The sequence below is a fragment of the Alosa sapidissima genome, chromosome 6 (assembly GCF_018492685.1).
Source record: "Alosa sapidissima isolate fAloSap1 chromosome 6, fAloSap1.pri, whole genome shotgun sequence".
NCBI lineage: Eukaryota > Metazoa > Chordata > Actinopteri > Clupeiformes > Clupeidae > Alosa > Alosa sapidissima.
In genome coordinates, this window is record NC_055962.1 from 8,066,559 (window position 1) to 8,080,649 (window position 14,091).

At 41.6% G+C, this 14,091-nt stretch overlaps 1 protein-coding gene across 1 annotated transcript in view; it reads right to left on the reverse strand.

Moving 5' to 3' along the window:
- fig4a (FIG4 phosphoinositide 5-phosphatase a) overlaps positions 1 to 14,091 on the reverse strand; it is a 91,122-nt gene that overhangs the window by 63,990 nt on the left and 13,041 nt on the right. Inside the window, 1 exon segment of the mRNA XM_042094376.1 lies at positions 13,094 to 13,217. Within this exon segment, the coding sequence (XP_041950310.1) occupies positions 13,094 to 13,217 (124 nt within the window).

Here is a 14,091-nt window from a genome sequence, read left to right on the forward strand (position 1 = left end):
ACTCATTCACTCCTCAGCACTCATGATTTCTCCTCCATCTATCTACCCATGTCCTTGATTGCCTAGCCTTTCTGCCCCCCCCCACCCCCCATCCCCATCCCCAACACACACACACAAAAAACACACACACTTACATCATCACTGTCATCACCTCACATACATACAGCACACTGCTTGCTACAGTAAGCCTCCTCTACATACTTGCTGCACACTGCCCCCCCCCCCTACATACACAGCACATTGTCTTCAGGATCTTCTCCAACACACATCCTCTACATACTTACAGCACACTGCCCCCACCTACCCACACACACACTACACACACACACAGTCACTGCTCCGCTCCACTCCCCTCCCGCCCACACACACATCTTCACGGTCATCACTCACATACATCATACATACAGTACTCTACTTGCAATAGTAAGTCCCTTCATCATACTTGCAGTACACTGCCCCCCCCCCCCCCCCCCCCTCCCTACACAGCACATTATTTCATCAGGAAGCTTCTCCAACACACATATTGCACACTGCCCTCTCCCCACATACACAGCACACTATCCCATCTCCCCCGTCATCCCCCCAACACACACACCAAGACCCCTGGCAGTTGGGTTAGCCCCTTGAGCCGTGGATCTGCCCAAGGTTTCTTCCTTGGTAAGGGAGTTTTTCCTTGCCCCTGTTGCTCTTGGGTGCTCCTTGTTGGTGCCCGCCCCCCCCCCCCCATCCCAATCCTCCCCCACCTTTCATATGCAGCCCTTGCCACTTAATCTACTAAACCCCTCTTCTACTGCACTTTTTACCCCCCATAAATGCACAAATAGGCTGACACCAGACATAATTTCACTGCATTTCTTACTTCCAGTAACTATATGCATGTGACAATAAACTTCCTTGTATCAACTCCCCAAATAAGTCACATTTTCATGTTAAGAAGCATTAAAATGACATTGTTTCATCATTTGTATGCACAACTTTACGCAGAGTGATGAATACCCCTACATCTTTACTTCTAAGAGACCCTACCTCTCTGGGATGCTCTTTTTCATACCCAATCATGTTGCCACTTACCCTAATTAGTTGTGAAACATTCTTCCTTTTGTTTTCTTTATCATTATACAACTTTTCCAGCATTTTGTTACCCCGTCCCAACTTTTTTTGAAACATGTTGCTGGTATTAAAGTCGAAATTAACATATATTTTCCATGAAATAGTCAAATTTGTCATTTTCAACATTTTATATGTTTTCTGTGTCCTTTTTGGAATAAAATATGAGTTTAAGACCTTTACAGATTATTACATTCTGTTTTTATTCACATTTTACACAATGTCCCAACTTTTTCTGTTTTGGGGTTGTATTTGAGACAGCTAGGCCTTTATTTCTTACGTGGTGCGTTTTATTGTGAGACATAGGCCTACTTTTCGTTTGGAGCGGCATACCGGTAGGCCAGGGATTCCCAAACTGTGGTACGTGTACCAGCGGTGGTACACAAGCTTCCACGAGATGTACGCGAGATGAAAAGGACAATGGCGGAAAGGTGTTAAAAATGAACATTTTAAAATCTCAAGCATATGTTCTCTTTGTTATTTAAGTTTCATAATGTTGTTCTGCACACTGTTGTTTTGGTGTGAGAGCTCATAGACCACATAGCACATTTTGATTTTGTTATTTGTCATCATGTACAGTAGGGCGGATAATTAAACATGATGCCTGGAGTGCATCAATAGAACGTGTTACGTTTTTATGTGTCGGATGGTGGGGGTACGCGAGCCGAGTCAGGATGTAGCTGGTGGTACGCTGGGAAAAAAAGTTTGGGAACCGCTGCGGTAGGCTATCAAAAGCAGATGTTCGATTTGGGATTTAATTTACGTTTGGACTGTTTGATTATATTGCTAAATAGCAGGACTGATGATCACCGAAATCTGTGGGGTATTTGATGGTTCACTATTAAGTTTCGAGATAAGGCTTCCGCTTTCATTCATTCATGGAATGTGTGCTGTAATGGAAATCTTATTCTGTATAGCCAAAGAGGTGTACGATAGCCTAAATTGTGTTTTTTTTATTTTTTTTTTAAATTATGCATGATTTACTTTTTTATAAAATTCGTAGGCTGATGCCTGGCAGCAACAATTGTGTTTAAATGTACTGTAGGTTACTGCTTCAGCCTCTGGCAAGCTCAGAAGGGGGCGGCAAGCAACTGGTAGCCTGAGAGCGACGTGTTGGAGACTCATGGTGCAGGACAATGACTTTTCATTGGCAACAATATTAAACCAACTAACAATATAAAATATTAAGAAGAGCTCTTTTATGAGTTATATCGAAACAAAATTATTACTGGCCTTTATTTGTCCGAATCTGAGGCCCGGCTATAAATAGAATTCCGGCCATAATTTGAGGATTTAGGTATGCATGTGTGTTTCAGGCATAGTGCAAGCACTAATCTCTGGCTGAAAGTGCACAGAACTTGTGCATTTGAGAGCGCTCTCTTGCGGTTGTAGACGGTAATGTTTCATGTAGGGTTCATGTCAGTTAATATGAATTAACATTTAAAAACATGTTCAATTATATGGAGAGAAGGAGAGACGCCGGTGCAGCTCAGATGTCTTCTTAATTTTCAATTTATTTAGTAAAAGGTGCAGAACATAAGACTAACGTTTCGATGTAAGTCACATCTTCATCAGAGTCCTAGATCAATGTTCAATTATATATTTTTTCATATATAAGTCGCGCCTGACTATAAGTCGCACCTGACTATAAGTCCAGCCAAACAATGAAAAAAAAGTGTAACTTCTAGTCCGGAAAATACGGTACATTCCCTACTGGTCATTCCAACTGATTATATGTTAAACAACTTGCCATAAAATGTATCCATAATATTCAAATTCATATTCAAAAACATCAATTAAGTGACACTAACAAGGGAACTCAGGAACTTACACAAATAAATAAATAAATAAATAAATAAATACACACAAACAAACACACACCACAGTCTGCCCAGTAACAGCAATGCACCTTCTTTGAAGGAACACGCCGACTTTTTGGGACTTTAGCTTATTCACAGTGATTTCCCTGAATGAAAACATAGTTCCAAGTATGTATGCTTACAAAATGGCTGTGTCTCATTTGACATTGTGATTTGTACACACTGTAACTATACAAATCACAGCATGTAAATAGGAAAACTGTAGTGTAGGCCACTTCGAGGCACTTGTGCTAAGCTAGGCTAGCGGTGGGTGCGTCAGACCGAGTAACTACACGCACGGAGATGAGAAGGGTATGTATCGACTTATCGAACTCTGGTGAATAAGCTGAAGTCCCAAAACGTCAAAGTGTTCCTTTAACACAACTGATACAGCTCCTCCAACACAGAGAAAAACAAACAGAAGAAAAACACAAGCTAGTGTTGTAAGGGTCTCTTTCTCTCTATCTCTCCCTGAGTGTGTGTTTTTACCCATCCCCCTGGTCTCCTCATGGAGATTACATAAGCCTCTGGCTCTGGGCTCTTGTCACTTCCATAAAGGCAGCCACTGCCAGGGCCGGAGCTCTCCTCTTACAGCTTGTGATGAGGCCGCTTTGTCTCTCAGGTGTGTCACAAAGACCTATTCGTGTCAGACACAGAGCATGAAGGGCCATCGAACCCCACCTCCCAACACTACTTCAACTGCGCTGCTCAGGAAGGAATGGATATCTGATATTAATGAAACTGTGTGTCAATATTCGTATGTGAATGTGTGTGTGTGTGTTTAGCGGGGGGGGGGTCATCATAGTCAAGCAATCTGAAGCACAGGACATCATGCAAGCTGAAGGCACGAGACATCACATTCAGATCAGGTGATGCTCAAGCTTATAGGTCATACAGGGCTAACCTGAAGGGGCATCAAAAAGGTCAAGCACAACCACAAGCTAAGGATTGAGGATCACTTCAAGAACAACTTTGCATGTGGCAAGGCATCCAGGCCATCACAGACTACAAAACTACTAACTCCAACCCCCCTGTCACCGACACCTCCTTGCCTGATGAGCTGAACCACATCTATGGACGCTTTGATAAGGTGGAGGCCATCATCCCCTCACACTCACCGATGTGTGTGCGGCACTGAGCAGGACTAATGCACGTATGGCTGTTGGTCCTGATGGTATCCCCGGACGTGTACTCAGGGTCTGTGCTGTGCAGCTGCGTGTCGGTGCCAAAACACTCCACTGCAACAAGCCTTAATGACTTCCGTCCAGTTGCACTCACCCCCATCATCATGAAATGCTTTGGGAGGCTGGTCCTGGACCATCACAAGACCTGCTTACCACCTTCACTGGACCCCTTCCAATTTGCCTACCATCAGAACAGGACCACAGAGGATGCCATCTCTACGGCACTTCACTCTGCCCTGTCCCACCTTGACAATAGCAACACCTCTGTGAGAATGCTGTTTACTGACTTTAGTTCAGCATTCAACACCATCATCCCCTCCATCTGATCACCAAACTCAGTGAACTGGGCATCAATACCTCACTCTGTAACTGGATTCTACACTTCCTTACCAACAGACCTCAGTCTGTTAGGTTATATTATCACACCTCATCAACCATCACCCATACCACAGGGATGTGTGCTGAGCCCTCTCCTTTTCTCCCTCATCACCTCTGACTGAATCACTGTAAAAAAAAAACTCTGTGATTACTTAAAAAAACAAGGCAACACATTTCACTAGCTTTTTTGAGCAATTAACAGTGAAGAACTCAAATAATCAAATAATGAAGATCTTTTGAGTTGCCAACCTACTTACAATACTGAGTTAGCATTACTAGATGTTTCAAGTTAAAAGCACTTTATTCAACTTAAATGTTTGAGTTGCTAACCTATTGAGTTGTTCACCTTACTCATAATACTAAGTTGGCATTACTAGATGTTTCAAGTTGGGAGCATTTGTTGATTTAACTTGATTATTTGAGTTCTTCACTGTCAAGTTGAAATTACTTAAAAAAGCTAGTGGAATTTTGATGATGAGATGGCCTACAGGGAGGAGTCCAGCACCTAACATTGTGGGGCACTGAAAACAACCTGGCTCTCAACACCAAGAAGACCAAAGAGGTCATTGTGGACATTGTGGTCATTGTGTAAACAGAAAGTTTAAAGCTAGCACACACACCCCCATTCTCATCAATGGGACTCAGGTGGAGAGTGTCACCAGCTTCAAGTTTCTGGGTGTCCACATCTCTGAGGACCTCTCTTGGACCCTCAACACCTCTACCCTGATCAAGAAGGCTCACCAGCGTCTCTTCTTTCTGAGGAGACTAAGAAGGTCCACCTGTTTCCTTAGATCCTAGTATCGGTCTAGGTTTTTAGCAATCAGTTGAACAAAGTCGCAGCCAGTCAGTAGTCAAGTCAGAAATCTCAGAGAGCTTTATTCACGGCACCGGAGACCCACATTGTGTTGCTACCAGACGCAGTCTGAGGTTCCAAAGAAAAGACACTCTTCTTATAGGTCATTCGTACAGCTTACATCTCCAAGTATGGTATGACAGGAATCAAGATGAGCACAGCACCTGTTTTGCCCAATATCATATACAAGGATGTAACCCCTAACAACCGACATCAGTGACATGAAGGCGCCAACCCCCTTAGTAGGAGATGGCTGCTCCAACTCAGGGCCCCTTCTATCTTAACAAACAAGCACTTAGGCCCAATCACCTTGAGGAAGAATGCCACTGATGCAAAACATCTTTCATCAACCCAATTTTTGTTCACCCATACACTTCTATGAATAACTCTACCACCGGTATGCTCAGGCCAATCCAAACTTTTCTCATCTGTTGTTCCTTGTTGGTGAAACACACTGCCAGTTCCTACAAGGGCAGGGACATCCCTCTCCATTTTCAAAAAACTCCTGAAGACCCAGCTCTTTAGAGAACATCTCCTCTCATAGCACCACTTACAACAAGTCTTGTTGATCCTAGCACTTACCACTTGTCTTGAACTGACACTCAACTGTTTAAAAACAGCACTCACTGATACACTTACTCTTACTGTACTCTACCGTTTTTAAATTGTCCTAAAATTGTTGAGAGAATTGCTTTAAAACTTAACTGTTACCATGCTGTTAGTCGCTTTGGTTTGAAAATGCGTCAGCCAAATGTAATGTAATGTAATGTAATGTAATAACTTGTTTACAAACAGAAGTAAAAGAACACATGAGCAAAGCATACAGCACACACATATATGGAGATGTCTTTAAGGCTAGAAATGTCTTACTACACTAGTGAACATATACCGCTGCACCATCAAGAGCATCCTCACCAACTGTGTCACAACTGTGGTATGGTAACTGCTCTGCCTACGTCCGAAAAGCACTGCAGAGGGTAGTGAAAACTGCCCAATGCATCACCGGTTCCTCACTCCCCTCCATAGAGGCCATCCAGGGCAAGCGATGCTTGCGTAAGGCGTGCAGCATCATCAAAGACTGTTCTCACCCCAACCACAGAGTGTTGTTCATACATTGTTCATATTACATGGTCATATTTATTCTTATCTTATAAGGTAACTGTTAATACATATATTTATATTTAATTTATATTACTCTAAACCACCTTCTGTAAACCAACTGAATACTACTGTCTATACGGCACTATATTTCTTGTCCTGTCTATGCACCACGTGTTTATACTTTGTATATCACATTGCCCTTTATTGCACTTCTGGGTAAAAGTAAGTATGAGTATATGTATATTTACTCTTTTGATCCCGTGAGGGAAATTTGGTCTCTGCATTTACCCCAATCCGTGAATTAGTGAAACACACTCAGCACACAGTGAACACATAGTGAGGTGAAGCACACACTAATCCCGACTTAGTGAGCTGCCTGCTACAGCCTTGCCCACAGGAAGAGTTGTGTGTGTGCAGAAATAGGTGACACATTTGACACAGTACAGGGCGTACTTCTTCAGAGCTGAAGCTACAGTCGTTTCAGGGTCACTCACCAGACAGCTATTTTTGGTCATTATACAGTAAGGACTATGCTCAAATATCCAAATGCCCAGAAGGTATAAATGAAACAACTAAATATTGTACTTAATGTTGAGCTCGTTTGCCTTTTTAAACCAATCTTGCGGTTTTTCACCTAATACCTCGACAATTACTTTGATCTGTCATGGTAATTATGTTAAAAGCTCAGACCAGTCAGACACACGAGACATTTCACTATTTAACTGATCTATCTGGCTGAAGCATTGTGCGAATTATAATTAGCTGGTTTATTGGATGGTTGAAATAAATATGTGGCAGTTTTACTTTTTTACTTTCTGACGCTGGAGCTTTCTACCTCTGAAACTATATGTTTGTTGTTGGAGAATTTAAGAGACCATCCTTTGATTCTGGTGTCTTAACATCCCCATATTATCCAGACAGACCATTGTCAGAGAAGGTCATGGCCACAACAAAGGATCCCCAGACACGAACCATATATGTAAGAGATAATGTATAGAACGCCGGTCATTATTGGGAAAATAAGTCCCGACAGGGCGAACCGGACCCCGACACGCAGCAGTTTTGTTCAGTTTTCGAGGGGTTTTGTTTCGCCCTGAAGGGACTTATTTTCCCAATAATGACAGGCATTCTATACATTATCCCGCTTATTACACAGCTATTTGCCAAAATGAAACAATAAACTCCTCACGATATGACTCTTTAGCCTTGATAGCCTAGGCTATAGCCTATTTGTTACCGTATATCGTGGCATTTGCTGAGAAACAAATAGTTCATAACAACACACGTTGAACTTGAATCAAACATTCTTTAGAACACAGCTGATCAACCATCTGCTTTTCACTTTTGAATGAAGTTCCAGTAGTTGCGGAGTGATATGAAAGACCTGAATTGGAAGCACAAACTCCGTTGCCATTGACAGCGGTCATTATTTTTTTCAGAGGTCCTCTAGTCGAAAATAATGACCGCTAGAACTTGAAATCCCATTGATGTCAATGGAGCGTTCTACTTGCATTGTGAAGAGCCGTGAAATAAATAAATATATAATATGTAATATATATATTTTGACGTATTATGTCGTCTACAGGTTTTGAGGTCATGAATTAATGTGTGTGTTATATAACCCGACGCACAATAATATGGGCGCTCACCCTTTGTTATGCACTGAAAGCACTCAGCGGAGCAGGTTATTACTCAATCTACTCTCCAATGTGACTATCATTAGGTAGTCGGATAAGTAGGTCATAGCAAATAAAAGAGGAGATGTTTTCACTGTGGTGATTCATATACTCACACATACAAACACACACAATAAGTTAAGTAACACACTGCATCAGATGCTGTCAAAGTTCATGTATTTCTATGCAAAGAATGTGTGTGTGTGTGTGTGTGTGTGTGTGTGTGTGTGCTTGTCCATGAGATGGGTTTTTGTGGGGAGATGATTCTAGGGGTGTATCTAATCTATCTATATCTTTCTTACTACTATTGTAATGTTACTGCTACTATATTGCACATATCTGTACATGTTGTTCATACATTGTTCATATTACATGGTCATATTTATTCTGATCTTATAAGGTAACTGTTAATACATATATTTATATTTAATTTATATTACTCTAAACCACCTTCTGTAAACCAACTGAATACTACTGTCTATACGGCACTATATTTCTTGTCCCGTCTATGCACCACGTGTTTATACTTTGTATATCACATTGCCCTTTTTTGCACTTCTGGGTAAAAGTAAGTATAAGTATAAGTATATTTACTCTTTTGATCCCGTGAGGGAAATTTGGTCTCTGCATTTACCCCAATCCGTGAATTAGTGAAACACACTCAGCACACAGTGAACACATAGTGAGGTGAAGCACACACTAATCCCGACTTAGTGAGCTGCCTGCTACAGCGGCGCTCGGGGAGCAGTGAGGGGTTAGGTGCCTTGCTCAAGGGCACTTCAGCCGTTCCTACTGGTCGGGGTTCGAACCGGCAACCCTCCGGTTACAAGTCCGAAGCCCTAACCAGTAGGCCACGGCTGCTCCATAGAGGGTCTACATAGGACGGAAACTGCATTTCGTTGTCTTTGTACTTGTACTCTGCACAATGACAATAAAGTTGAATCTAATCTAATCTAATCAATAAACAGACGTATGATGTGTGATGCATGAGAGAAAGAGAAAGAAAGAAAGACAGAAAGAGAGAGAGAGAGAGAGAAATGAGTGAGAGAATGACAGGGAAATAAACAGTTTATGTAACTGAAGGATATTACGCATTAGCTTAAATGACTAGACAGGGAACAACAATGATGGATATGACCCAAATTTGCAGTCACATATTAAGACATGCATGCACGCGCACACACACACACACACACACACACACACACACACACATAATTTCCCCCACTAGGCACTAGCTGATACTGATGACAGATTTGTACAGATGACATGGGTCAAAGCCTTGCCCACAGGAAGAGTTGTGTGTGTGCAGAAATAGGTGACACATTTGACACAGTACAGGGCGTACTTCTTCAGAGCTGAAGCTACAGTCGTTTCAGGGTCACTCACCAGACAGCTATTTTTGGTCATTATACAGTAAGGACTATGATCAAATATCCAAATGCCCAGAAGGTATAAATGAAACAACTAAATATTGTACTTAATGTTGAGCTCGTTTGCCTTTTTAAACCAATCTTGCGGTTTTTCACCTAATACCTCGACAATTACTTTGATCTGTCATGGTAATTATGTTAAAAGCTCAGACCAGTCAGACACACGAGAAATTTCACTATTTAACTGATCTATCTGGCTGAAGCATTGTGCGAATTATAATTAGCTGGTTTATTGGATGGTTGAAATAAATATGTGGCAGTTTTACTTTTTTACTTTCTGACGCTGGAGCTTTCTACCTCTGAAACTATATGTTTGTTGTTGGAGAATTTAAGAGACCATCCTTTGATTCTGGTGTCTTAACATCCCCATATTATCCAGACAGACCATTGTCAGAGAAGGTCATGGCCACAACAAAGGATCCCCAGACACGAACCATATATGTAAGAGATAATGTATAGAACGCCGGTCATTATTGGGAAAATAAGTCCCGACAGGGCGAACCGGACCCCGACACGCAGCAGTTTTGTTCAGTTTTCGAGGGGTTTTGTTTCGCCCTGAAGGGACTTATTTTCCCAATAATGACCGGCGTTCTATACATTATCCCGCTTATTACACAGCTATTTGCCAAAATGAAACAATAAACTCCTCACGATATGACTCTTTAGCCTAGATAGCCTAGGCTATAGCCTATTTGTTACCGTATATCGTGGCATTTGCTGAGAAACAAATAGTTCATAACAACACACGTACTTGAATCTGTAAGGATCCTAATTACCAGGATGATGATAATCTTTTCAGTCATATATTGACTCTTGATCAACTACTAAGTGTGGGCCTATTGTGGGCCTACTGTCACATGTCCACAGGAGCAGTTAACTATAGGGACAGGAAATGTAATCAAATGTATACCTTGTCATGTCTTGATTGATTCACTCTCACTACAACAATGGTCTCAAGTCTCATCAAAGTACTCTCAAATCAGATGACCTCCAACCATGTGATCCCAAATCAATGTAACCAACCACAAACTAGGTAGCCTACCGTATTTAAGTGAGGTTCACAGAGCATTCTAGGAGCCATTCTGTAGTCAGAATCTCCCGCACCACTAAGGTGTGTAGTCATCATCCTCTGAGCTGGTATGTTCATTCTCTGATTGCTTCATATGGTTTCCTAAATGTTCCTTTAACCTGTTTTCGTGACTTTCACATTATTCATTTAGATGTACCTTCTATAATGTATTGGATGAATAGCTTGTGTCTGACAAATAAATTGTTATGCTTTGACCCGCATAGTTTTCTAGAGTTTCTTTAGATATCCCTCAAGTTGAAGATGGGCCAGGAGGAACGGCTAGGATTAGTCTCCAGGGCCGTGGGGGCTAAATCAGTGAAAGTGTAGGCATGCTACCAGGAGAACTGGCCATCGTATTGTACTGTGGTGGGTCACTGATTTTATTAGTAGTCTGGAATTAGACAGCTAACCTTAGCACACCCTGAACCCTCTGTAGCTTCGGTAAGGTGTTCTGTCCAGATGAGCATAGTGGTCCAGGCCAGCACTATAGCCTCTGACCGACTTTCACACTAGGATCATTACTCAAGTGAAGGCGCCTCCCGAATTAATCGGCCGAGGAGGGCCTCGCACACTATTCTTGGGGAAGATGCGTCTAATTAAATAGTTAGAAGGCATTCTTGTAACAGCATTGTGGGTAGGCCCACATCGGCCTACTATGGATAGTAATATTACGTTGACCGAAACTTCTCCATATCTAGCGGGGTCAGAATCATTAGAATCAAACATTCTTTAGAACACAGCTGATCAACCATCTGCTTTTCACTTTTGAATGAAGTTCCAGTAGTTGCGGACTGATATGAAAAACCTGAATTGGAAGCACAAACTCCGTTGCCATTGACAGCGGTCATTATTTTTTTCAGAGGTCCTCTAGTCGAAAATAATGACCGCTAGAACTTGAAATCCCATTGATGTCAATGGAGCGTTCTACTTGCATTGTGAAGAGCCGTGAAATAAATAAATATATAATATGTAATATATATATTTTGACGTATTATGTCGTCTACAGGTTTTGAGGTCATGAATTAATGTGTGTGTTATATAACCCGACGCACAATAATATGGGAGCTCACCCTTTGTTATGCACTGAAAGCACTCAGCGGAGCAGGTTATTACTCAATCTACTCTCCAATGTGACTATCATTAGGTAGTCGGATAAGTAGGTCATAGCAAATAAAAGAGGAGATGTTTTCACTGTGGTGATTCATATACTCACACATACAAACACACACAATAAGTTAAGTAACACACTGCATCAGATGCTGTCAAAGTTCATGTATTTCTATGCAAAGAATGTGTGTGTGTGTGTGTGTGTGTGTGTGTGTGTGTGTGCTTGTCCATGAGATGGGTTTTTGTGGGGAGATGATTCTAGGGGTGTAACAATCCATCGCTCTGTATCGATGCATCAACCTAATATGAAAAGATGCATCAACTGAACAACCCTACCTTGCCTTCCTCATTCCACAGTCAATGTTTGTCCATTCTGTACAGTATGAAAGTATGTATATGACAGTTACTAATAAAGTGTTTTTGCATTTGTGACTTCATGGAAATTAACAAGAATAAATGGTACCAGAGATTAATGGAAATGTGTGAAATTTAATCATTTAACCGAATTGTCATGTAATTTAAACAAACAGCGCAAATGTTGAAGTATTGTAAAAAATCTAATCGCTGGCTTAAAGAATCAATGTCGTATTGGATTTTGATGGAATTTGTGATTTCCTTCCCTAGACGAGACCCTCTCCCACTCTCTCCTCTCGCTGTGCTCGACCTTGTGACAAACACTCAGGTGAGAGGGCAGTAGAAGCTTACAGGAGACTCACTGGAAAACTGAACTAATCAAACACATAAGGAGAAGAAAATGAAATAGGAAAGGATGGATGCAGATGGAACAGTTGATGAAAAGACACACAGAGATACACACACACACACACACTAACAAATACACACACACTAACAAACACACAGACACACACACACAAACAAACTCACAGAGACACACAAACAAACTCACAGACACACACACAAACAAACTCACACACACACTGAGAGCATGTTAATACCAGGTTGCTCTTCATTATGAACCGGTGAATCAGTATGCAAAGAGTGAGGCGGAACTCCTTGACCTTACAATGCTTCCATATTATTTGTGTTAATTAGACACATTTGTGCATCAAACTGATTTTAAGACTAATGCCTCTCCTTGTACACTTGCATAATGTTATTCCACATAATCACTGCCAAATTATTAAACAATAGACTACATTATTGTAAACAGCTTTGCTTGTTTAGCACTAGAGGCACCAATAACACCTACTCCTCACATACACACACTTTGATCTCTCTTTCTCTCAATCTCCCTCAACTACTACTACTCCAACTCTCTCACTTGCTTTCACACACACACACACACACACAGCTCAGCTGTCTTACCCACGAGGCCGAATGCCGAGACGGCACGAGAGAGTCCTGAGGAGCCTTTCTGGCCCATCTTGGTCCGGTTCCCCAGATCCAGCCGCCCTAGCAGCTCACGCACCTCCTGCTGGCTGTAGACATGCTGCGTGCGCACACACACACACACACACACACACACACACACACACACACACACACACAAAGAGTCCAATATTAAAACAGTACATATATACATTTATTATTCTATATACATTATTTGCCTTCTTTGTTTTATGTTGTTTTGGTGTGCTATGTCTAAGCACTTCATATTGCTACTCTGCACGAAAGGTGCTATACAAATTAAAATGGATTGATTAATAGATTGATCTTTGCTTTTGTCACCTAATTAAGTGTGCTTGCAAAGCAGCACACTTATTGTTCTTCTTAAGTTTTATTATTATTATTTTTCCCGTCTCCCTAATTTTTTGTCAGCGCTAGCGCCTAGGCCCTTTGAGACAGAGACACCTTTCCAACTTTAAAACGTCCGGTCAGTACCGGTGTAAGTTGCTCGCGAAGATGATTTCACAGGTCACAAATTTGGTCCGAACGCCACAAAACTTGACGTACATTATCCTTGGACCAAGCCTCACAAAAGTTACCAGAAGGATTTTTGATTTCCGAAAGCGTTTGCCCGTCACAGCCAAACGAAATCGCCGGCGAAGCTCCGAAACAGGAAGTCGTCCATATCTCAGGAATACTGTCACATATCGATACCAAATTTTGTATTTGAACTCGGGACTCCAATGCGAGGGTGCATAAGCTAAAAAAAAAAAGAAAACATTCCAAAAGTTTCCAGCATTTGGCAAACCACCCACCCGTATTTTGTAACTATCACCTTTCACATTTGCAGTTGTATTACTACCACAATGCCTTCCAAGTATGCACAATGTCTCTCGGCAGCCTTGCCCAATCATGAAATCCTTGCTCAGCCATGGGATAGTATGGACTTACGAACTGAAATGGTAAGGAGAACATTA